At 35.5% G+C, this 24,171-nt stretch overlaps 1 protein-coding gene across 1 annotated transcript; it reads left to right on the top strand.

Moving 5' to 3' along the window:
- The first annotated feature begins 530 nt into the window (after positions 1-530).
- On the top strand, positions 531-23,348 carry LOC117171115. Its single transcript, XM_033358168.1, has 4 exons — positions 531-659; positions 766-874; positions 1,004-1,193; positions 23,291-23,348. Exons 1-4 carry the CDS (start codon positions 531-533, stop codon positions 23,346-23,348), a joined length of 486 nt encoding a protein of 161 aa, XP_033214059.1.
- The last annotated feature ends 823 nt before the right edge of the window (positions 23,349-24,171 follow it).

Raw genomic sequence — 24,171 nt, 5'->3', positions numbered from 1 at the left:
GACATTCTTGACGTTTTGTAAAGACGGTTCAAAGTCCCTGCATATATACGGCGTATCATTAGCAGCTGATTGAGCAAGAGAAGTCTGATGTAGGAAACCACAGAAGGTACGCGTTCCCTCAAAGTGACAGCCGGAGTTGCTCAGGGATCGGTTCTTGGACCGGATCTCTGGAACTTTGTATATGATGGAGTGCTAAAGATTCAACTACCAGCATATGCCAAACTGGTGGGCTTTGCCGACGACTTGGCTGCAACAATTATAGCCAGAACGGAGGAAGAGGCTAAATGGAAAATAGCGTACATTGCGACAAGAGTCAAGGATTGGCTAGAAGCTCATGGGCTACAACTGGCCAGTAAAAAGACGGAAGTAGTGTCTTAACCAGACAAAAAAATTTCAGAAAACCATTCTTGGTGAACATCGCTGGACACGAAGTAGTGGCAAAAAACTCGCTGAAATACCTTGGCACGTGGGTTGACGAGAAACTGACATTCTCGCAGCAGATTAGCAAAGCTGCTTACAAAGCAGAAACCATGGTGGGAATGTTATCGAGGCTCATGCCGAACATAGCTGGACCCAGAAGCTGTAAGAGGAAGATTCTGATGAACGTCACTCACTCCATCATGCTCTACGGAGCGGAGGTTTGGGCTGGCGCTCTGAAGGTTAAAAAATACCGAGAAAAACTGCTGAGAGTACAAAGGTAGGGGGCGTTAAGGGTCGCGTGTGCTTGCACGTCGGTATCTGGACCCGCAATCCTATTTATTTCAGGAACAATACCCATCGACCTCTTGGCCTCTGAGAGGAAGAGAATTTATGAAGAAAAAAAAAGTAGATGCCAGGAAAGAAATAAGTAAGGAAGAAAGAGCAGTAACCATGGGTAAGTAGAAAGAGCAGTAAGCGGCAGAAACGAGAGGCAGGTGGACTGCTAGAATTATAAGTGATTTGTTGAAGTGGGTCACCAGGAAGCATGAGGAGGTGAATTTTCACCTTACCCAATTCCTGTCAGGCCACGGTCACTTCAGCGAGTACCTACATCGCAGAAATGAGTTAGACAGTGCACAGCATGCATTTTTTGAGTATAACAGATGGGATAAAGAAAGAGAAGAACTGAAGGTAGAACTAGGCGCACTACCTACAGCAGACAACATGGGACAAGTGATGACCAGCAGCCAGAGAAACTGGGAAAGTATCGACAGGTACGTAAAGAAGGTGCTACTGCAAACAAAGAAAGTGAGCAAAAAAAATTAAAAAAAAAGATAATTAAATAAATAATAATAAAATAAAATTAAAAAAAGGAAATAAAATAAAATAAAATTTTTTTTTCTTTGCATGAGCTGCGCTGCATGGTATGAGAGCTACCAGCATGATGACCCTTTGGAGTGGTAAAGGTAGAAAAAGACGTTCAAGTGAGCATATAACGAAAGGTCGCCGAAGCACGGCGCATTGGCCTTATCCCCATGTCCTTGAAATAATGCGAAAAGTGGTTCCGAGGACATGCGTTGGCGGGAGAAGGGATTTTAGTCAGTAAGAATCTGACACTACCCATACTAAGATTTGCCCACACGCCTGTGGACAATTGATAGTATGGGTGTCTTATGCAAGATTTTCCCTTCTATAAAAAGAAAAAAAAGTGAAGTAAAGTAAAGCAAAGCTAAGCTAAGCAAAGCAAAATGAAATAAAATAAAATAAAGTTCTTTCAGTATATCTTAGATGAGTATACTCATGAATAATTTAAAACATCTATTTGCTGGTTATGTCACTTTTTTAAACTTCAAATAATTGTCTATCATTATAATAAAATTTGGCTCTGAATTCTGCCTATTTAATAAAAATATTTTAAAGTAATATAATCAAAGATATTTTTCAGGACCATTTCGCTGGCCCCACGACCCACGCAAATTTAACTTTTTTCGGCCAAATATTTAGTGCAGAATTTGCTAAAATTTGTACAACCAAAATTAGAATTTGTGCATCACCGGAAGTACCTGATTGCTCACAAAAACACTGGCAGGGTCAGCGAAACGTTACGCTGGCCCCAACATTATCCAAAATTGACTTTATGTGAGTGCACTATTTTCGTCTTAATTTTTCAAATTTATGCAAACAACTTCAAACCCCAAAAACTACCCTCTATACGGAAAACACCATGGCGGGGACAGCGAAACGTTTCACTGGCCCCGACATTATCCAAAATCGACTTTATATGGTTGCATTATTTTCGCTTTAATTTGTTCAAATTTGTGCAACAAACTTCAACCCCTAAAAAACAAGCCCCTGTTGAGCAAACTTCATTTCGGATCTAACGAAACGTACCGCTAGTCCCGACATTACCCAAAATCCACTTTATATGGGTGCATTATTTGCATCTTAATTTGTTCAAATTTGTACAACCAACTTTAACCCCTACAAACGACCCTCCGTACGAAAAACCCCATGCCGGGGCCAGCGAAACGTTTCACTGGCCCCGCCAGTGTTTTTATGAAAAATCAGGTACTTCCAGTGATGTACAAATTCTAATTTTGGTTGTACAAATTTGAACAAATTCTGTACTAAATATTTGACTGCAAACAAGTTCAATTTGCGTGGGTGTTGGGGCCAGAGAAGTGGTCCTATATTTATCTTTCATATAACAGAAGCTCATACGCGCGCTTCGCCCGAGACACACTGATTTATTCAAATTTGAAAACCCGGCTAAACTTGGAAGGTGCTTTTCTGCAGTTTTCCTCTCATCTGGCCTAATGTTTCTTCATACAATGATTTTAGGCCCACATTAGTAAAAGACAAAATTTTTAATTCGCATACAATGTGAGGTTGAGAGACCTTTGTTTCAGCGGGGTTTTAAACATGAGAAAGCATAGTACAATAGGTAATAATAATAATAATAATACTGGTTAAATATTCGACTGAGTGATTAATCAATGTACAATATATGACACGCTCAGAGCGAACGCGAACTAAAAAAAAGTTGTGGAAAACAGAAGTAAAAAGACGCGAGAGCAAAAACGACCTAAGAATTAGCCGGGAAGTAAAAAGACACAAGAATGAAGGGAGAAGATTCCCCCACTTTGCTGCTGCGAATACCAGCCTCTTGTAAAGCCGAAAATGCGCGAACATGAACCGAGCTCACCCGACTTCACGAATGACGATCTATTCAGCTGCTCCTGAAATTTATTCTGGTTTTAAAATCCTGAGTTACCATAGAATCATTAAATTTGTTGCGAAGAGGAAAATATTTTTACCATATAATTGAATTTTTTACTAAGATGATAAAGTTTTAACGGAAAATGGAATGTTTAATCTTTATCTAAACAAATCATATCATATGAACAGAAAAGAAATTTGATTAAAAAGGTGGATTTTAATTAACGAAATGAATTCCTAATTAAAATAGATGAACTTTAAACAAGAAGAATACATTTCTACCAAAAAAGGTTAATTTTTAAATGAGAAAGGTCAATTTTGACACAAAAAAACAATAAATTTTTAAATTAAAAAAATACATTTTTAACCGATAATGGCACAGTTAAATTTTTCAATCAAAAAATTACTTTTCAACAAAATGTTAGAATTTTCAAAAAGACAAAATAAATTATTTTCAAACAAAACAGATTCTTTTTGAAACACGAAGATTATTTTAATAAAAAAAGCATGAACTTTTAACGAAAAAATATATAAATTTTCAACTAGAAAAGATCAATTGAGCGGCTGACAATAAAAAGTTAAAATATCTCGTTGGTGAGTAAGAAGCAGCTATAGAAAAGTGCTTACAAAAAATGAATATAATTTCACGGCTGTAAAAAGTAGCAATGGAATATTGGCTGTAAGAAGTAGACAACGGTGCTTAGGCCGTAAGAAAGGGGAACAGAAAAACTTGGCAGTAAAAATTGGACAAACGTCGCTTGTCGGTGAATCGGCTCTGTTACGCTCTCGGAGACAATCCTCGTTCGAAGCTGAAAATGCACGAGGACGAACCCGATCTCGCCCAACCGGATGATTCGCTTTCAGTGGCTAACTAGCTATTAGGAGTTTTTCGGTAAACTGAATTTTCACTGAATTTTGCAGGGCGTCCACGCCGTCAAGAGACTGAAAGAAAGTTCAGGGAAACGTTTTAAACGATTGTTTTGCGAGGAATTCTAAGATAAAATTAAAAAGAGATCACTATACATTTTTTATTGATTCCTACAATTTTTTAAAAGTGTGTAAAATATTTTTTATACTTTTGCAATTTTTCCATATTAGATAATATTAGAAAAATTAAATATTACCAAATTTTTTTTTAATGTTAACAAACGGTTGTACAGGCTTTAACCTTTTGGACCTGTTGGAGAAATAGATATTTCTTTTATCGCTTTCCAGTATATGATTTTTCCCTGGAAATGAAGCAGATTAAAGACACTTAAAAAATAACAAATATAAAAAATTCATTTTAGTTGTTTGTTAAAAAAGACGATAAATTTTTAAGTAAAATTCCCTTTTACATGCACATGCATAAAAGGCAGCGTGACTATTGCCACTTGCTATTTCAAAAATTCATACTCTTCGAATAATTAATTCAATTGAGTTAAAATTTAAACAAAAACTTATTTCAACCTTAATCTGCAACTTTCTCACTAGAGGTTTTCCATTTCTTAACATTTGCTTGAGAAACGAAGCGCTTGAAGGTTGAACTTGATGTTTATTACATTGTCTACAACACAAACTTTACAGTATCTATGTTCATTAAAGTATTTAAGTTTTTCTTTGATATATATTTTTCAGAAAATGTAGATGCGTAGTTGAATTAGTATTAATAGAATCTAAAAATTCTGAAAATGAGCTAAGTTAGCACGAGTTGAAGTGAAGAAAGGACATTTTTTTATTTTAAAAAATGTACTTTTTCCAATTATTGAAAAAAATGAACAACCTAAAAATTTTGTCGAGGGTAAAAAATATGTGCCTTGGAATTTTTCACTTGAAATAAGTTTCATGCAATTAAATTTTTCTATTCATAGTACATATAAAATTGGTTAAAGCATAATATATAAAGGGTGGACGCTGGAGCTTACATACATGGCGAACTTGATGTTACCCGAATTGCACAACAGCAGGAAAGAAGCCATTGTACAGGGGTATTTTCATATTTTGCGCTTTTAAAGTTGCATTCGGATCGGCCCTTCGATCAAATCCGTGCATCTTCATATCAACTTCATCATAGTCCCATGGTTGCGTTCGAAACTTCAAATGGCTAAAAGTGTCAAAACAATATAGGTTGTGTTGCGTAGTAATGGCAAATAATAGAAGTGTGTAATAAATAATGAAGTGAGACATGTGAAATGAGAAGTAAACGTCATTTTTTATTCCAATTTTTAAAAAATTATTGTATTTTCGAAATTGCTATATCTGCATCTGATTTCCAAACTGGCATTTCATCAGCTCCTAAAATCAATTTTACGACGTTTTTAAAAAATGATCTCTGAACCTGATCCCAAAATTTGGTTTGATCAACTACTAAAATAAATTAAAGACTCGTTGGTGATAAAATTGTATTAGTATTAAATCTAGACGAGACATTTTAGGCCGATATTTTCATTTCAATTTTTTGTTGTTTAATTATTCTATTTTCGAACTTGCTATATCTGGATCTGCTGAAAATTTGGTTTGATCAACTATTGAAATAAATTAGGGAATCGCTGAGGATAGCAGTGTATCGGAAAGAAATGTAGAAGCGAAATTTTGGGTCGAAATTTTTATTCCAATTTTTTTAGAAATTATTATATAATTATCTATTTTATCAGGTCTAAAAATAAAATTCATACATTATTGGTATCTTACCAAAAAATAAAAATGTTTGAGTATGATTCAAAGCTACTCGAAATGTTATTTCAATATATTTGTTTGAGGCCTGATTTAACTTTAAATTATGATTTTAGAAATGAAGACACGAAATTTTGCGATAAGGTTCAGAGAAAACATTTTCAAAAACAAAAGATATCTAAAAACTTTATTAATTAAAATCCCGGCTAGACAAATTACTTCGAGATTTTTTTTTGATACACTGATATCATCAAATTGACATAAAATTGATTTTAGGGGCTGATCAAATGCCAGTTTGGAAATCAGATCTAGGTGTATCAATTTCGAAAATAAAATAATTTTTAAAAAAATTTGAATGAAAATTTCTGTTTAAAATTTCTCTTCTAGATTTAGTACTGTTACGCTCCTATCCTCAGCGAGTCTTTAATTTATTTCAGTAGTTGATTAAACGGAATTTTGAGATGAGATCTAGAGAAAACATTTTCGAAAATAAAATAAATTCCTAAAAACTTTAATAATTAAAATTTGGACTTGTTGAATTGCTTCGAGATTTTTTTTGTTCACAGATAACATCGAAATTACTTAAAATTGATTTTAGGGGCTGATCAAACGCCAGTTTGGAAATCAGATCCAGATATAGCAAGTTCGAAAATAGAATAATTAAAAATAAATTGGAATGAAAATATCGGCCTAAAATTTCTCATCTAGATTTATTACTGATACACTCCTATCCTCAGAATATTAATTTTAGGCTGATCAATCCCTCGTCTTGTGATCAGGTCCAGAGATAAAGATTTTTCAACAATGTTTATTGAAACACATTATGTGACGAGAGGGTCACGTGACCAAACCTGGTCTTCAATTTTTTTTCCCAACTTACGTCTAAACGAAATGAGGTATCGCTCTGAAAGTTTGGGAAATGAAAGAGGAGGTAATAATGTCGATGTCTCTGCTTTGTTCCGGTGGAAATTTTGAAACCATTTTTTTTTATAGAAAATGCCAGTGGAAGTTTTCTTTCCCAACTTACGTTCACACGGAATGAGATATGGTGTTAAAAATTTGCCACGATAAATAGAAGGCATGCAAGAATGTGTCTCTGGTCCTAAATAGTTAGAATAGTGAAAAAAGTTTTTTTTTAATAATGATTTTGGAGAAATACCGACCGTGCTGTCGTCAGACCCTGCAAGCAATTTGCAATGTTGTCAATGGGCTAGTTATGAGGTTTATATTGATCAAAGAGGGGCAAAACGACCAAAATAGCTCACGAACATTATGCACAAATAATGTAAAAACTAATGTTTGCACTTAAAATGCAAATAAACATACTATATTTGGTCTGACACACGTATTAGTCTGGTATAAGCTGTGTCAAAGCAGCACTAGGGCGGCGAGTAGACAACTTTGAACTTCTAGGGGTCTGTGGGCAAAACAGATTGCATGATTACCCTCAGAGAAAGTTAAAACTCAAACTTCTGCTGTAAAAACTAAATGTGTCCGTCGATAATCATTATTTGCATAAATAAACTTTTTTCTTCCTTCAACTCTTTGCAAGGCTACAAACGATCCAGTTAATATTTATTAACATTTTCCGAAAAAAATTTCCGCGTTATTTGAACTTTTATTTTTAATATGGGTGAAAAAATATTGATCTTTTGGCTGACTTGATCAGCTGTTATACTCGTCACATGGCCTTAAACTGATTATAAAGTAATGATTGTTAAATTGACAATAAGTAATTATTATTTAAATTATAACTACCGGCACTGTCAATGATAAACATACAAAACCATAAAACATTTCTTTGGTGAAGCATAATCAATCTAAAGTATAATAAATAGGCCGGACCGATCTGTCATTATTTCGAGGTTATGTTCAGATTCAGGTGCTTGTCCTAATCGCTGTAAGTAAATGTAGGTAATATCAATTTAAAGTTTATGCAAGTAATATTTTATTTAATTTATTTAAAACATATCCTATATATTCAAAACATAGCTTTTCTGTCGCAAACAAGCATTAAACACAATTAAATCTTCGCCCACTGTAAGCGCAGAATATTATTACTATTTTATAGTATTTGTCACTCAGTAGACATTCCATAATGTTATTGGCACAGAAAAAAACTGACGTTTACTTCTCAGCTCACATGTCTCACTTCATTATTAATTACACACTTTTATTATTTGCCATTACTACGCAACATAACCTATATTGTTTTGACACTTTTAGCCATTTGAAGTTTCGAACGCAACCATAGGACTATGATGAAATTGATATGAAGATGCACGGATTTGACCGAAGGGCCGATCCGAATGCAACTTTAAAGGCGCGAAATATGAAAATACCCCTGTACAATGGCTTCTTCCCTGCTGTTGTGCAATTCGGGTAGCATCAAGTTCGCCATGTATGTAAGCCCCAGCGTGTCCACCCTTTATATATTAAAAATTTGTTATAAGAACAACCGCAGGATTTTGCCGGGAGCGGGTGCTAATTTGAAAAATTGCATTCGCTCCCAGCGAAATCGCGGTAAAATTTCAGCCATAACTACGACTCATGACTGTGTGATAGGTGGTTACAGTCTGTAACGGAATCAATACGACGATCCGGCAAAAGTTTCGTGCACGCTGAGAACAGGGAGTGATCCAAGGACTACCGCCTTCTGCATTTTACCCGCAAGTGTTTTCGCATATTGTTGACACGCAGGGATGCTATTCAGACTATTAACGAGTGAAAGCTTGGCACCTCCAAGAGCGGCGATGATAAGGACGACTAGTTTAACAGAATATTCCGGGTACAATCGTAGCAACTCCCTTGTGAGGTCGCTATATCTCTCTTTCTTTTCACTCTCCTTGGCTATGATGTTTTTGTCAGCGGGTGCCGAAAATTCGATAACGAATATGGTTTGCTTCTTGAAGTCAAGAAGAACCATGTCTGGCCTCGAGTGTGCAACAGAAACAATTGTCGAGAATATAAAGTTCCAGTTTATTCGGAACTTCCCATTCTCGGCAATCAGGGTTATGCCGTAAGAGTGACAGAGATGGCAATAAAGCACTCTTAGTGCCGCATTGTGCCTTTGGATGTAAGTCGTTTTCGCATGAGCTGGACAACTAGATAGTATGTGAGCTAAATGCTCGGGGTATGCATGGCATGCCCTGCAGCTATCATCGTGAATGTCTTGGCTCAAAATGTGGCGATGGAATGTTAAGGTGGAAATCACACCGTCTTGGCATGCCAAAATGAAACCCTCCGTACCAGACTTCAATCCGGGCGATTTAAGGAAAGCAAACGTTAGGTCACACAAAATTGACTGATCCCCCTGGCGGACCGAAGGAACAGAATGGAGCCTCTAGAAAGTACCTGTAAAGACCCCATTGGTTACCCATTTTGTTCCTTTTTGAAAAACTCAAAAAACAGCAAAATCATCTTTTAAATGGTTGAAGTTCAGATTCTACGTTAAAATTCCCTACAGAAGGTCACGGAATAATCGCAATAGTTTTTTTTTTGCAAAGGCAAAAAGTTTAAAAAAATATAAGACGTATATCGCCTGTTGACTGCTACTTACAGGCCATGTGTTTGAAGTGTAGCAGTCAACAGGCGTTATACGTCTTATATATATTTTTTTTTAACTTTTTACCGTTGCAAAAAAACTACTGCGATTATTCCGTGACCTTTTTAGGGAATTTTAACGTAGAATCCGAATTTCAAAATTTAAAAGTTGATTTTGCTGTTTTGTTCGAGATTTTTAAAAGGGAACCGAATTGGTACCCAATGGGGTCTTTACCTGAGATGTACAGTCGCAGAAGAGAAGACTTAAGATGCATGATTTTGTTCATGTGTATCACTTTTCTGGTTCCGATATCAATTGATCTGAGCTCATTCTTCGTCCATGGAATTACTTCAAATGAATAGAGTAATACCGGGACGGCAAGCATGTTCATTGCAGACACTTTGTTCCTCGCCGACAGTTTGTAAGACCAAATCTGCCGGATGAGACGTTTGTATCTGCTTCCTTTATAGATGTCACGTCCTGAATGCGGCTCTGTGACACGCCCAGGTATGTATAAGTCTCTCCAGCGCAAAGGTGTCGTATAGCACGTCTATCAACGAGCTCAGGATCTTCAGGGATACCATAAAGTTTTTCTTGCCTCAAATAAACCTTGGCGCATTTGTCTAACCCAAGTGCCATTCCAATTTCATTAGTATATGTTTGAAAATCCCTAGTGCTAGATGCAGTTGCTCTTTGTTTTTAGCATAGATCTAAAGATCGTCCAAGTAAAATACATAAGTGACCTTGTACTTTCGATCTGCAGGTTAGCCCCACAAGTACCCGTCGGAATGGTGAAGTGCTAGAGATAGTGGCAATAATGTAAGGCAAAAGAGGAATGGGCTTATGGTGACACCCTGAAAGACACCTCTCTGAAAGGTGACCTTGTTAGTTATCACACGATTTTTCCCAGATAAGATAGTAAATCTGGTTTTCCAAAGCGGTGTCAATCTCTCTATTCACCTAACAATTTGCGGACACATCTATCGATGAGCAGGTTCTGCCGACATCCCGCTACGCCTTTCTTTGAGTCTCTTTGTTCATACATTTCTTGTCGCACAGGTTCAATTGCCCGAACAATCCCATCATTTAGGATAGCTGTGAATATCTTATACAGTGTGTTCAGACAAGTGATTGGCCTGTAATTTTTTGGGTCAGCTAAGGTGCCTATTTTCGGCAGGAGTATTGTGCACCGTTCCACCGATCACTTCGGAATCGGCTCTTCTGACTTTAAATATGAGGTGAAAATACCGGTTAAATGCTGATGGGTTGAAGGAAACTTCTTCCACCGGAAGGTTTTGATACAACTTGGACCCGGTGCGGAATAGTTTGTTAAAGTAAAATTTTAGAGATAATGAAAGTCTGTGGGATTGGATGAGCTCTCTATTATTTATAATAACAGATCACTTTCCAATAATATGAAAGTATAGTTTATTTGAATGAACAGTTAACATTTCTCGAAAGGATTTCAATAAGAAAACAATAGTACGAGTTTAAAGAACCCGTAATCGACCGGAACGCAAGTAGATCGCACGTGTAACGCTCTCATCGCTCGTCTTCGCTCAAAACGTTCGTTCGCCTCAGATCCTATCGATCGACTGACTCCGCTCATCCTTTGTCCCTTTTACACGCTCTTTGACGCCATTCACGCATGCGTAGAGCTTTTGCAAAATATCCTCGCTACCCGCTTAGTGTTTTTATATCGTTTAATAAGAGATAAATTTAAATCCTTAACAAGTTCTTCATCTCTCTTAATACTTTTTTTCACCTCCTCGCTTGTGATGGGTGGGCATTCTGCATCAGGTGTTATGAGGCCATCACACAGTTTATTGAAGCTATTTATATTTTCTGAGACTTCGTCCAGTCTATGTTTCACTTCGTAGACTTCTCTCCAAAATACTTCGACCTCCTCTCGTTTGGGCGTGTGGTCGACAGTAACTGGAGAGTCTTGGAAGAGTCGAGATGGGTCAGAGGAAAACTGTTGATTTTCTCTGACCCACCTTTCCCTCCGCTCTAGACTTCTCTTAGCGTCATATAGTATCCGTATTCTCTTAACAATATGCTGCCAGATGTGATGTAGTCAATGACTACTTTTGTTTTACGGTTCGCATCGGCCAAAGCTCTCGCTGTATTATACACACAATTGATAGCCCAGAGATTAGATTCTTTGTAAAAATGTCCACGAAGCTCGTGATCCATTTCAGCCAGATCTTTAGGCTTGAGAGAAACCTTGGTGTTGATGTTTCTCCGGGTCATAAATCATCGCTCTTCCTCTATTGGATGCCTGCCAGCGGTTTGTCCTAGTGTCACCTCTCTTTCTCTGTTACCGGCTTATTCTAGCTGTTTTATAGTAGGCGTTCCGCTTACATAGCACCTTTTTCGGAGTAGTTCGGCATGGTTTCGCAGACGCTGCTGTGAAAAGTGCGATAGCTCCGGGTGATTCTCGCACCAGAGAGCATGCAGCCGTGCCATGTAACCCCGTTCAGGCGCCACACTCACATCGTAGCACTCTAGCAAGTCGTGATTCAGTCGCTCCGTCCACCTAAAGGTTCCGAGATTCCGCCAATTTATCGCATTTAATCCATTTTCATTGGCTCCCCCAGCTCTAGATTGGTCGGCATTGTTGGACGACACATTGTCGGGAGCCCTGCGCGTTCTGTTGTTTTGAACCGCACTAGTCACCGTTCTAGACACCACACCCAGGTGCCATTCAGCTTTCGGCGCGGTTTTCACACCTCCGCTTGGGGGTTAATTCCTTCGGGACCACCCCTGGATAATTGTCCGCGACTGTCTATTTATTTTTGTAACCATATTCAGCAGAAACCCTTGGTAGAGGGACCCTCTATCCGCAACCCGACGACGCGTTCGGTGGTTTTGTCATAGGCCCTTCGGTTTGGTTCTAGAGTAAAATCAAAACCGATCCGATTGGCGACCGTGACAGGACGTTATATGTGTGTGTGTGTGTGTGCAATAAGTAAATAAAAAATAAAGAAAGTCGATAAGGGAAGAACTGTAATACTTCTTGTTTGCGAAAAAGGGATTCCTCAGATGTCAAGTACGATAACTGACGTCAATTAAACTATCATAATTAATGAAAAAAATTAACATTTCCATTTGAGTTCAAAAGATCAAATATTTATTATTTAATAAAAATTTTGTAAAAATTTTCTTCCGTGGGTGGTGTGGAAAGGAGTTTTATTAAAAAATGTGCGGTTTTTTCAACAACAAAAAAAATTGCATGCATTTTTTACCTTTCTTATTTCTATTTTTTAAGCGTTTTTAATCTGCTTTTTGTTTCGGGAAAAAATCAGATCCTAGAAAAAGATAAAAGAAATATCGATTTCTCTAATTGGTAGAAAAGCTTAAAGCCAAATCTGTAGTCCGTTTGTTAACATTTTAAAAAGTTTTTGGTATCATTTCGGAGGCAAAAGTCTTCATAATCTTTTACTAACTAATGGAGATATTTCTATCATTTCATTCGTCAAATCTATATCCTAAGGCCAAAGATGGTAAATAATGGTAGATTTAAAGAAATTACTAACTATTTCAAAGAATATTCTTAATAAAAGTCAATGTGTATCATATTTAAATAATATTTTGGAAATTTTATAAATTTATAAGTATTGTTCATTTTTTAAATTAATGTATAAACAACAGTTTTTATTCAAAATTTTACGGCGTTTTTTTGTACCATGTTTGACCCCAGGGCAGTATAAATTGAAAAATATGTTAATTAGTTATTAAAATGCCCCCTCCCACGCAATGTAACACAGACCGTAACATTTCTTTTTGGCAAGAAAGGGGTTTTAACATGAAGCATTATCTTAAATAAATAAGACCATTTTTTTAACACAAAAGGATTTTCAATATTTTTGTAGTCATACAAATATGGAAGTTACCTTACGTAAGTAGTACTTGCAATTCACCAATTTAAAACAATTTTTCACTAACATAAAAAATAAAAAATGATATTAATAATTACATAACGTGAATATTTCGAATAACTATTTATATGTTAGAAATTTTTAACGCTTTATTTCTAGTTGGAATTAAATTGTGAGAATTGAAAGCAAGAAAATAAGTATTGCCAGTTTGTTTTTAAACTTATATAAACATAAGTATTATAAGATTTTTAAGATAATTGAACAAAAAGATTTTTAAATATATCGTATGTGTCAGGAAAGATTTTACGAGATTTTAAAGAAATTGTTTTATTTTATAGAATATTGCAAAACATTAGGAAAAATTCGAGTCGCATTCAAAGATTTTTAGGAATTTTAAAAAAATTTGTAAAAAATCCAGGAATATTTGATCAGTTTTCTGAAATGTCTTCAAATCGAATTTTTCTCAACATTTTAAAAAGTAATTCAATATACTATTATATGCCTTACAGATCAAAGTTGCGGAAAGTTTCGTTAAATTACGTGGCTTTCCGTGAAGTTTGGGAAAGTGAGTCGAAGTTTTAGAAAGTAATTTTTTGAGATCAAGAGTTTTCGAATAACGTAACCTATTGAAAAAGAATACCTAATTCAAAAGAAATCATACTGAAAAGAAACCTAACCAAAAAACTCAACCCTCAAGTTACGTAACCAAAAAGAAACCTAACTCAAAAGTGACCAAACTCGAAAGATAATTAACCCATACATAATCTCATTAAAAAGAAATTTAACCTGGACGCAGCCTAGCCCAAAAAAATCCTAACCCTTGAAATATCTCACCAAAAAGTAACTTAACCCAAACAAACCAGACCCAAAAGAATCCTAACCTCAAAAGGGTATCCGGAATCAGTGGTGGGAGCTAGGGAAGTTGCGACAGACTAATTTCTTGGCTTGAAAAAAACAAGGTTTCAGTTAAATTTATGATGATTCAATTGTTAACGCCGATGAAAAGAAAAAAATGTCCCAAGACTCAAATATTTATGAAGAAACATAGTGATAAATGGTAAAAGATTAGAAGGGAAGAAGCTGAAGGAAGGGGTGGACGAAGTACCAAAAAGGATTGATGCTAAGGTAGAGATAAAGGAAATGCGAAATGTAGGAAGGGAAAAGCGAAGAGGTGAGATAATGGTACTGGTGAAACTAAAGAAATAGGATCAAAAGAGGGAGGTGGTGACAAAGAAGAGGTTATTATATGGTAGTCCAGAGAGAATAGAGCATGATTTGACATGATTAGAAAGGAAGATGCAGTATAAATTAAGGAAAATAGCGGAAGAGGAAAGAAAAAGGTAAAGAGAACATGGGTTAAGTATGGGAGAATAAAGGTAGAAGCAGTATGGTGGGATTGAGATGAAGAAAGGGAATAGATAGTAAGCAATGAGGTTCAGGGAAAGTAGAAGAGGAAGGAACGGGAGATAGGAAAATAAGAAATACCTAAAAGGAAAAAAAGATGAGAAACGAAAGTAGGGAAAAATGGACGATTTGTTACTGGAATATAGCAGGATTGGAGAGAAAGGATAGGGAGTTTATGAGAAATTTGACAAAATGGGATGTAGTCACAATGATGGAGATGTGGCAGAGCAATGGGAGGAATGGTGATGGGAGTAAGGAATGAATGTATAACAGGGAAATATAAGAAAGACAGGAAAGAACAAAAAGAAGGATTAATAGTAGAAGAGGCAATGATGGGAGGAGAGAAGTGGAAGGTAGTGGGGATTTATGTGAACGGTGATAAGCTGAAGAAAGCAGAGGAGATTAAAGAAATGATTAAAGAAAATAAAGAAGAGATTAGGGTGATAATAGGTGGGGATTTCAATGCGAGAACAGGATACAGAGGAGGAAAGGAATGGGGAGAAGAGAGAGAAAGAAGATCCAAAGATAAGGTACTAAATGGGGAGAGAAAAAAGTTGTTGAAGAGCTTGGAGGAGTTGGGATGGTATATCTTAAACGGAAATATAGAAGGGGATGAAAAAGGAGAATATACACGCTCAGGAAGTGAAAGGGGAATGGTAGTTAATTATGTGATAGTGGATGATGAGGTAAGAGAGAAGGTTGAGAAACTAGAGGTAGGTGAATATATTGATTCGGATCACTTTCCCTTAATAGTGACATTAGAGGGACAAAAAAACAATAGAAATATGAGTAAAAGGAAGCAAAGGTAAAAATTGCAGGAAAAGAGTATCGGTCAAAGGAAGGAAGAGAACAGTTTAGAAAAAAAATGAAAAATATCAAAATGGGAGAGGGAAATGTGGACGAGGAGATGAGAAAAATGATAGGAGAAATAAAAATAGGTTTAGAGTGCACAAAAAAAATGAAGTTAGTAAAGGTGGGAATAGAAGTTGGTGGGGTGAGGAAATGCAAAGAGAAAAAAAGGAGGTCAGAAAGGAATTAAAAAAGTGGAGAAAAGAAAGAAGTAATGGGGAAGAATATAGGGAAAAAAAGAAAGAGTACACTGAGTTGTGTTATCAAAAGAAAGAGGAAGAGAATAAAAGGTTTGAGGAATAGGCGGAGAAGGATAGGACAGAAGAAGATGTATGGAAGGTGGTAGATAGAGAAATAAAAAGAAGAAAAAGAGTAAACCAAGATATTGAAATGATAGACTGGAAGAAATATTTTTTGGATTTGCTAGGAGGGGTAGAGAGAAAAGTTATAAAGGGAGGAAAATATGGTAGAGAAAGAGATGAGGAAGAGGACAGTTCAAGGGAGGAAATATTTAAGGTTTTAGGAATAATGAAGGATGGAAAGGGACGTGGTATAGATGAGATTCTAAACGAAGTATGGAAAAATGGAGGGGTGGAACTAGAGGAATGGGCATGTATAATGTGTAATAGAGTATGGAGAGAAGAGGGGTGGTCAGAGTTATGGAAAAAGGAGTAGTTATACCAATAGTAAAGAAAGGCAAAGGAGAGGAGGTTAAAGATTATAGCGGGGTGATGTTGATGCCAACACTGTATAAAGTATATGTAACTATTTTGTCGGAGAGATTGAAGATAGAAGTTGAAGAAAAAAAAGATCGAGTCACCGAATCAGACAGGGTTTAGAAAAGGAATGGGGGTAATGGACAACATGTATGTTCTGAACTATCTAATAAATAAGAGAATTAAAAGAGGAAAAGGGGCAATGATAGCAATGTTCGTGGACTTGAAGGCGGCGTTTGACTCATTAGACCGAGGAGAAATAGAAAAAGGTCATGATAAAAAAGGAGATAATAGAGGGATTAATAAAGAGAGTATCAGAAATTTTCAGAGAGACAAAAAGCAAGGTAAAGGTGTGAGACAAGGATGTCCTCTGACCCCACTTTTATTTAATTTATCAATATCAGACTTCGAAGAAGAAATGAGGAGAAAGGGTTGGGGAGAAGTTAAGATAGGAAAGGAAAAGATATATACACTGGCATATGCAGACGACATAGTGTTGATGACAGAGGATGAAGAAGGGATGGCGGCATTAATTACAGGATTAAAGAAATACTTAGATGGGAAAAAGTTGAATGTAAGTGTAGGAAAGACAAACATAATGAGGTTTAGAAAAGGTGGGGGAAGGAAGAAAGAATGGATAGGGAGATGGAAGGGAATAAAGTTAGAAGAAGTAAAAGAGTTTAAATATTTGGGATATATCTTGCAAACAAATGGAAATCATACAGCTCATATAAGAGAAAGGATAAAAAAAAGCATGGGTAATGAAATAGATATGGGGAATAGGTAAAAGAATGTTTAAAAAATTGGAGAAGGAGAATGTGGTTATTTGATACGCTGGTATGACCGTTATTAGGTTATAGAGCAGAGATATGGGGATGGAAAGAAAGGAAGGAAATGGAAAGTTTACAAGAACGGTATATAAGGTGGATACTAGGGTCTGACTAGAGGACACCAGGATATAAGGTGAGAGAAGAAGCGCAAAGAGAAAAGTTGAGTATTAGAGCGGGAAAGTGTTTGATGGAGGTAGAAGAGAGGAGAGGGAGGGCGATCGAATTAACGAGATGGGAAGAAGAGAGGAGAGAGTTCTTTAATGATAGAGAAATAGAAGATGGAAAAATTGATGGAATTGGAAAAAAGGGAGAGGGAAAGACAATCAATAGAAAGATGGGGGGCGATTGAGGAATCAAAGTACAATAAAAGTTATAAGATGATAAAAAAGGAAGGTGTGCCAAAGTATTTAGAAAAGGGTTGGGGAGAGAGAAGGTGAACCAGAATAGCAAGATTTAGATTAGGAAATTAGGTAAGGGAGAGGAAGTACTGGGATTAAGAAGAGAACAGAAAGTGTAGAATATGTGAATGGGAGGAGAAAACATGGGAGCGTGTATGGGAAGGATGTAGGAGAGAAATGGAAGATAAAGGAAGCTGGCAAGAAAATGTGGTTAAGATGCTAGGGGAAGATGGATTAGGAGAAGAATGGATGAACAAGTTGGAGGGCGCTAGAGGAGCGAATGAGAGAGAATGAAAGAACGCACGTGAAAAAAGGTAAATGGAGGTATAAAAAAGTGAAAGAAAAGGGAAACGGAAGTCGCTTAGATTAGAAGCGTAAAAATTGTAAGTAATGGTAAGGTCAAAGTTAAGTAAACCAAGATGCGTTTTCGTGCTCATGCTCTTTCTCTCCGTTGCACTCTCGCTTTCGTTCGATCGCTTGCTCGTTTGCTAATAAGCCCTAAATTGCGCTTTTCTGGAAATAGAAATAAGAAACTAGATATAAGACTTTATGTTAATAGTTGTAAATAATTGTATATGTAGAAAGGATAAGATTGTAAGAAAAATTTAGATATGAACGGAAAGATTGTAAGGAATGGACGTCATGTAAACCCTTAGGGAACACATTATGAATAAAGAAGTAATTTTCAAACAAATATTTTTCTTAAAAAAGACGTAGTTTCAAACAAATTTACTTGCAAAAAAACGTTGTATCTACAAAATAAATAAATTTTCAACCATGAATGGCATCGTAACATTTTCAATCAAAAAAATAATTTAAAAATGATTAATTTACGAAAAAAATTGAACCAGATAGTTGTATGTGTTAACTAAAATGAATTTTTCAGCCAGGAAGTGAATAGTTTAATTTTCAGCTGAAAAAAAAATAATTTTTAACAAAATCATAATTATTTTTTACCAAAAACATCAGTTTTCAAACAAGAAGGAAAAGTTTCTTCCCAAAAGATGAACTTTCAACTGAAAAAAAAACAACTTTTCAATTGAAAATTCCATTTTAGGCTCAGGGTTTCAGTGGAAAAAATTGAATTTTAACACAAGAATAAAATACAAAAAAAAATAATTTTTAACCAAAATGTGTATTCTCTTTCTGTGAAAAAAGTTTAAATAAATAGATCAAAAATCATCATTTTATCGACAAAAAACGATTTCACTACATTAGTCGACAACATAACAATGAATTTCAATATTTATTTAAAACAATTATTATCGCTATTCCCCTCAAATGCGGACTGAATCATTAATATAAACAAATAAGGAAGGCTAATTCTTTTTTATTGAAGATTAATGAGATTTCATCTTTTTGTGTTGGAAATTTTTGGTTTTGGTTTAAAATGAACTTTCCTGTTAGACATTCATATATTATGTTTGAAAATTATACGGTTTTGCAAAAAAATAATCAATTCTGTTAAATTACTTCATTTTGACACACCAATTAAAAAATAGTTGATATTTTTTTTCTTGCTGGACTTAAAAAGCCTTTTTGGTTGAAAATTGCTTTGGAACTAAAAATTTTACTGTTCCATTTTTTGTTAAAAATATATCATTTTTAGTTGGAAATTCAACTATGTGGTTGAAAAATCTCCTTGATGGATTCGAAATTATTCTTCTCGTTTGAAAATGTATCTATTTTATTATAAATTCAGTTCTTGGGTTGTAAATTTCACTATTTCGTTGAAAATTAATTTTGTTCTCGTTAAAAATTGTAATATTTTGTCATAACGTCTTTTTTCGGTTAATAATCATATTTTTACTGAAAATATAACTATTCCATTTTTGGCTGGAAATTAAACTTTTTTTAAACACTGCCTTTTTATTAGAAAATTCAACTGTGTGGTAGAAAATTCATGTATTTTGTTGAATATTTGTCTTTTTTATAAGAATATTATTCTTAATGTTTGTACATTCATTTCTTTGGTGAAAATTTAACGATTTTGTTGTTAATTCTATTTTTTTTTAACTGAAAATGTAACTGTTCCTGTTTTGGTTAAAAAGGTATCTTTTTTAGTTGAAAATTAAACTATTTTGTTGAAAAATCCATTTTAACTATTCTATTTTTGGTTAAATACTTATTTTTCAGATTGAAATTAATTTCTGAAGTTGAAAATTGCTTTCCTGTATGCTTCAAAATTCGTCGTTTTTAGAGAAAATTGATTTCATTGGTAGAAAATTCATCTTGTTATTAGAATATGATTCTTGCTGTTTGTGCATTTACTTCTGTGTTTAAAAATTTAACTATTTTGCTGTAAATGCGATTGTTTTTGTTCTTCTTCAAAACTGATTTTCTAAATTAAAAATTTAACTGTTTCATTTATGGTCTAAAATTTATATTTGACGTCAAAAATTATTTTTTTTTATTGATAATTCAACTGATTGTTGAGAATATGATTGTTTTTGGGCTGACAAAAATCAACATTAAAAAATGAACTATTTGATTCGAAATTTGTTTTTTTTTTTGCTTGAAAATTGACCGTTTTCAATTAAAAATTCATCTGTTTTGGAATGAAATTACACAAGCCGACAAATTACTACCATAAAAGCTAATATGGAATTTGAAAGTACTAATCTTCCCCTTTCAAACCTACTTGGATTTATTAGCATATCTTTATTTTTCACCAACATATTGTAATTTGAAATTTTTTATTTTAGCGTTTTAACCCATTAACGCTGAGGTGTTCAAATTTATACAACGCATTCTCTACTGCTGACAGTACGATATTTTCTCTTAAAAATATTATCACACGGGCTTTCGAGGATGCCCTTTATATTGCCGGTGTCAGTTTTTTGTTATAACCCCTAGGAGATCCAATATGGCGGCCACAATTTAGGGCTTTAAAAAAGAACAAAAGTTCCCGCACAAAATACCAACAAAAAAGCGTGCAGTCGTTTGGAACCAAACTTCGCACATTGATATAACAAAAGGAGACGGACTGCGCGGAATGCTACTGCGCACTCTATGTGCATTATAATGTTCACATTTGCTGTATGTGCGCGCCGTTCTACGGCGCAGACAGTCTTCGATCCCTAGCTGGCTCACTGAGCAGGCGACGCTTTTATGACGTGTTATGCGTAGGTAATGAAATTCGTTTTTTGCTATAAATCTTTCCGTGTTAGATATCACGTTTGAGTGGAAAGCCAGCGGTTGGATGCGTAGGTAATAAAATTCTTTTTGTATTTGAAATCTGTCTAGCGGTTACATTTCGTGTAGATCGTGATTTTTGTATATAGTGAGTTTTAGAATTTCCTCGTTACTAATCATTATAAGAAAAAAAAATGAGTTCAAGAACTCCTTGCGCTAAAAAAGTTAATACGTTTTGTCACGTTTGTGGAAAGTATGAAACGGAGAAATACCGTCGATCAATTAATGATTCTATACAAACGTCATACTTCAACTGTTATGGAAGTTAAATGAAAAATTTGGATAAACCGTGGGTACCAACCTCAAGTTGTCATGCTTGTAGATTAAATTTGTCAAATTGGGAAGATGAAAGTACCAAGACGCAGAATGTTATTCAACCACCTGTTTGGCGTGAGCCCAGCGACCCATGCAACTGAAGATTCTTCTGCGGAAGAATCAGCTGATGAAAGTCCTAAATTTTTTTACCAAGACGGATTAAACGATTTTATACGTGATCTTGATCTTTTAAAAGATAAAGCTAAACTTTGCGTTTCAAGAATCAAAGAGAGGAAACTATTGTTACCTGGCTCTAGCGTAACTGTTTACAGAAATAGAGAAGAAAAGTTTATCAAGTATTTTTCAATAGACAGCGAGAATGTGTACTGTAATGATATCGAAGAACTCATTAATTTATATAAAATAAACTTATATCCGCCAGAAGATTAGCATCTTTTCATAGATTCGTCCACAAAAAGTCTGAAAGCAGTACTATTACATAATGGAAATAAGTACGCTGCAATTCCAGTAGGTCACTCAACTACACTGAAAGAATCTTAAGATACTTTCCAATTACTCCTGATAAAAATAAAATACAATGTCCATAATTGGCTTATTTGTCTTGACTTCAAAATGATAAATCTTATAATAGGTTTACAATCAGAAAACATTAAATACCCTTGTTTTCTTTGCCTTTGGGACAGTGGTGCAAGGGATAAACATTGGTTAACGGAGAAATGGCCAGACAGATTAGAGTGGACAGTTGGTCAGTATAATGTTGTTTATGAAAGTCTTGTTGCCAGAAAGAAAGTATTAATGCCACCACTCCATATAAAACAAGGGTTAATAAAGCAATTTGTGAAAGCATTTAAGTGATGCCAAAATTAAGGAAGGTATTTTTGTTGGGCCTGATATAAGAAAACTTATCAAAGATGATGACTTTATCAAAACCATGACATCTATTGACTAGGATGCATGGTTGAGTTTCAAAGATGTTGTACAGAAATTTTTAGGGAACAATCGAGATCCAATGTGCAGAACTGTTATATCTAGTATGTTAAAGAATTTTAAAAGATTAGGTTGTTTGATGCGTATGAAATTACATTTTCTCAAATCTGATTTGGATCATTTCCCAAAAAATGTTGGAGCATTTAGTAAAGAAATGGGCAAACGCTTTCATCAAGACTTTCACGAAAAAGAGCCACATTATCAAGGTCTATGCAATGTAAGAATGATGGTCGACTATTGCTGGTCTTTGCAAAGAAATGATAATGACCCTACTAGTCATAAACGAAAGTCTGTTCAACGATCGTCTGACATGAAGCGCGAACGTTTCCATAAGAAAACAAGCAATTAGTTTTACTTTCATTGGACATACAATCGTAAGTCTTGCCTTAACTGGCTGGACAATCCCAAGTCTTGCCTTAACTGAATGGGCAATCGTAAGTCTTGCCTTGACTGGCTGGACGATTCAAAGTCTTGCCTTGACTGACTGGGCGATTCAAAGTCTCACCTTGACTGACTGGCTGATACAAAGTCTTGCCTTTATTGGCTGGGCCATCTAAAGTCTTTCCTTGATTGGCTGGGTAATCTAAAGTCTTGCCTTAATTGGCTGGAAAATATTAAGTACTTCCTTATGTAGGTGAACAATCCCAAGTCTTGACTTCACTGAATGGGCAATCGTAAGTCTTGCCTTGACAGGCTCGACGATTCAAAGTCTTGCCTTGACTGACTGATCGATTCATAGTCTTCCGTTGACTGGCTGGGTGATACAAAGTCTTGCCTTTATTGGCTGGACAATTCAAAGTCTTTCCTTGATTGGCTGGGAAATCTAAAGTCTTTCCTTGATTGGCTGGGCAATCTAAAGTCTTGCCTTAATTGGCTGGAAAATAATAAGTACTTCCTTGCGCAGCTGGACAATCTCAAGTATTGCCTTAACTGAATGGGCAATCTATAGTCTTGCCTCAATTCACTGGAAAATATTAAGTACTTCCTTGCTTAGCTGGACAATCCCAAGTCTTGCCCTAGCTGGCTCGGCAATCGTAAGTCTTGCCTTGCCAGTCTGGACGATTCAAAGTCTTGTCTTGACTGGCTGGATGATAAAAAGTCTTGCCTTTATTGACTGGGAAATACAAAGGCTTGCCATAATTGGCTAGACAATCTAAAGTCTTGCCTTAATTGGCTGGAAAATAATTAGTACATCCTTGCATGGCTGGATAATCCCAAGTCTTGTCTTAACTGAATGGGCAATCGTAAGTCTTTCCTTGATTGACTGGACAATCCCAAGTCCGGCCTTAAGTTGCTGGAAAATATTGAGTCTTGCCTTAGCAAGCTGGAAAATCCTAAGTAAATTTACAATATTAAATGAATCATAATAGTAAAAATTTTTTTTTAAAGCTATAACTGTTTTCCATATTCGCTCTTCTAGGAGTTATAACAAAAAACTGAGCGAATCGAAAAGGAATCCCCGAAAATCAGTCAGATAACATTTTCAAGGGACAAAATTTTATGAAAAATTTTATTTCAAGGTTAGCCCCCTTGCAGTGTGGAATTCAATTATTTCACGAAATGTAAACGACTAAATTCGCTGCTCCCAGGGTTGTTCTTTAGTGTACTGTACTGACGCTAACGGACTAATGAACCACTTGAAGAAAAATCTGTACAAAGGCGAAGAATGGCGACATTTCATTGATTCGTCAAAACGCAGCATTAGGGCTGTTTTACTGCATAACACGAATACTTACGCTCCTATCCCTATAGCTCACTCAACGGTCATCAAAGAAGAATATAACAATGTTAAAATGCTTCTTGAAAAAGTTAATTACACGAATCACAAATGGCAAATGGTGATCTCAAAATTATAACTATGATATTAGGCCAACAATCGGGTTTCACGAGAGAGCCATGCTTTATATGCCTGTGGAATAGCAGAGATCGAGCCAATCATTGCAAAAACATTTACCTTTAATAGATTCATTCAAACCTGGTTCTCATAATATCATCAACCAAAGCCTCGTTGATCCATAAAAAATTTTACTACCACCCCTCCACATATAGCGTGGGCTCATGAAGCAATTTGTCAAGGCGTTAGACAAAGATGGACAATGCTCTAAGTATATATCCCTTAAATTCCCTAATGTTTCAGACGCTAAATTGAAAGAAGGAGTCTTTGATGGACCACAGATTCGAATATTGACAAGAGATACTAATTTCGTGAGCCACATGACGAAAATTGAATTGGACGCTTGGGAAAGATGTAAAGCAGTAAACGCAAATTTCCTCGGTAACAAAAAAAGTCCAGACTACGAG

This window comes from Belonocnema kinseyi, chromosome 4 (assembly GCF_010883055.1).
Source record: "Belonocnema kinseyi isolate 2016_QV_RU_SX_M_011 chromosome 4, B_treatae_v1, whole genome shotgun sequence".
Classification (NCBI taxonomy): domain Eukaryota; kingdom Metazoa; phylum Arthropoda; class Insecta; order Hymenoptera; family Cynipidae; genus Belonocnema; species Belonocnema kinseyi.
Note: the sequence above shows the minus strand (reverse complement) of the source record. Positions and strands in the feature narration are given on the sequence as shown.

Excerpts from the sequence above, each read along its gene's own strand:
- LOC117171115 (XM_033358168.1), top strand. The coding sequence starts at position 531 with ATGGTGGGAATGTTATCGAGGCTCATGCCGAACATAGCTGGACCCAGA. Across the intron at positions 875-1,003 it reads AGAAAGAGCAGTAACCATGG|GCCACGGTCACTTCAGCGAG; the intron begins GTAAGTAGAAAG and ends AATTCCTGTCAG. Across the intron at positions 1,194-23,290 it reads AACTGGGAAAGTATCGACAG|GAGTTATAACAAAAAACTGA; the intron begins GTACGTAAAGAA and ends TCGCTCTTCTAG.